Source organism: Acanthisitta chloris, unplaced genomic scaffold, assembly GCF_000695815.1.
Source record: "Acanthisitta chloris isolate BGI_N310 unplaced genomic scaffold, ASM69581v1 scaffold44002, whole genome shotgun sequence".
NCBI lineage: Eukaryota > Metazoa > Chordata > Aves > Passeriformes > Acanthisittidae > Acanthisitta > Acanthisitta chloris.
Genome location: NW_008662956.1, coordinates 16,659 through 18,838, shown reverse-complemented (window position 1 = coordinate 18,838; position 2,180 = coordinate 16,659). Strand labels below are relative to the sequence as shown.

At 38.2% G+C, this 2,180-nt stretch overlaps 1 protein-coding gene across 1 annotated transcript in view; it reads right to left on the bottom strand.

Moving 5' to 3' along the window:
- PRPF4B (pre-mRNA processing factor 4B) overlaps positions 1-2,180 on the bottom strand; it is a 20,995-nt gene that overhangs the window by 2,218 nt on the left and 16,597 nt on the right. Inside the window, exons 11-12 of the mRNA XM_009070788.1 lie at positions 1,788-1,941; positions 752-866 (exon numbers count right to left, since the gene is read on the bottom strand). Of these exons, the coding sequence (XP_009069036.1) occupies positions 752-866; positions 1,788-1,941 (269 nt within the window). The remainder of the gene's footprint in view (positions 1-751; positions 867-1,787; positions 1,942-2,180) is intronic.

The window sequence follows — 2,180 nt, the reverse complement described above, 5'->3', positions numbered from 1 at the left end:
GAGCCAAACATGCTCACAGGGATATAAGCTGGGGTTTGGACCAGCACAGGGAGCCCTTTGCCTGCTGGATTCCCAGAGGACAAGAGCTGGACCTTCGGGAGAGAACCAGATCTGCGGGATCACTGCTCCAACAAACCCATCACCCCAGGAGTGCTGCAGCCACCATTTAATCGGACTACTACTACACCCTGACTGACAGGGTGTCAGGTTACTTTCTGACTCTGTCAGGTTATTTTCTGACTCTGTCAGGTTATTTTTTTTGTACTGTTGCATTTATGTTGTTTTGTTGTGTTGTTCATATTAAATTGTACTTCTGACTCAGAGTCTCTCACTGGTTTGCTTTCAAACCAGCACAACAGATTAAAAAGTTCTGATTTGTAAACTATAAAAAAGCATGAAAACTTTTTAACTTTTAAAGTAACCCTATTTTAGAAAGGTAGTTTTTTACCTACACCAAACTACTCAGCATGAATTAAGTCAGCAAAAAACAAGAAGTCAGAACAATAACCTCTAAATTAAAACAGAGCTATAAGCCATCAGAATGACTCCTCCCTGTGCTCACAGAGCTGACAACCAACATGCATGCAGAGTCACACAAACAAGCTTTCAAAGCCTGAGTTTTTGACTGCCATCATGTATTTCCAGATGTCTTACTAAGACCAAACAGAGAGTAGATTCAGGCCAAATTCTCATCTGCTAGCACTGGTATGCCCTGCTCATGATACATGTAGCCAATCCAAAGTGCACTTACTGATTTCTGGCGCTCGATAAAATCTGCTAACTAGATACGGTGTGATGTCATTGTCTGCAACATGCGAAGCCGATCCAAAATCGCAAAGCTTTAGTATTGTTTTAGACTCATTCACCTGGAAGTTAAACACAAATATCTATTAACACTGTCTGTGGGCAGAATTGCCAATAGCATTCTGAAAGTGGCAATACATTTAAGTCAGAGACAAGAAAAACATTCAGCCCTTAAATAGGAAGTTCCTTCCTCTCTGTATTCTAAGAAAACAGTAAAATTTTCTCAAAGTGACAGTTAAGATCTTCAGATCCTACAGAATACAGAAAAAGTTAAGTTTCATGTACCTTTTCCCTTCCCAAAATATCCTTGGTCGACCCAGATTTCATACCGGATACTGATATTGCATCAGTTTAGACTCACAACTCCAGTATGCAGAGAGTCACTCAGAAAATAGCGTATTACTCACATGCCTACACAGTAAATTTTACTGCTGTGATGGCAAGAAAAGAACATTTTAATAAATTTAAACTCTGAGTTTGCCACAGGGATGACCACCAAGAAAACCAAGGAAACGTGTTGGATTCCTCGGATGTAGCTCTCAGGCCCTGCTAACCAGAATGTTTAATGGAAACATAAGAGAAGAGAGGCATTAAGGACCTTTCCCCATTATCTCACTCTATGAACAATATTCCAGCCAGCCTCAAACAACCTACTTGCATTTTGCAGAAATCAAGAACGTTTTTCAACTATTGATGGAGAAACTCCAGATATTTCTCCTGAGAACAGACACTATCTTTCTTTGGAAAATCTACTTTCTATAAAGATCCCAGTGGATGCAGGTTTGTGCGAAAGACTTCATTTACATGCTGTATTATATTCCTTACTTACTATTTATACCAGAATATCATTTGATATCAAAACAGATAGCATTCAGCATTTTCAGTACATTTTGACTTCAGCTAAATTAACAGAATGATATTAATTGCAAATCAATTTTACACTACAGGCCATGCAAAATAAGTTTCAACTATTTATTACTTACCAAAATATTATCTGGTTTAATATCTGCATGTAGGATATTGCATCTTTTAAGCAGTTTTAAAGCCAGGAACAGCTGCTGGCTGTAGGAACGCACAGCTTTAATATGGAGCCCAACATCTTTCCCATACTTCTTCAACACCTCTCGTAAATTCATACTGTTAAAGAAAGAAAGAACAGAAAAGAGCTTAACAAAGAAAAACACAGTAGTCTCCTAAACTGTAAGACAAGCTTGAACAAACAAGTTACCTTTAGGTATTTTCTGAGAAAAGCAGCATTCAACATGCAATGAAAGAGAACAGCTGCTACCAGATTCATTGCATAAAATTTGCACTGTTTCAGCACATAACTTCACCTCCAATATGGTAAAAATTGAAATATGACACACGCTGAAAAC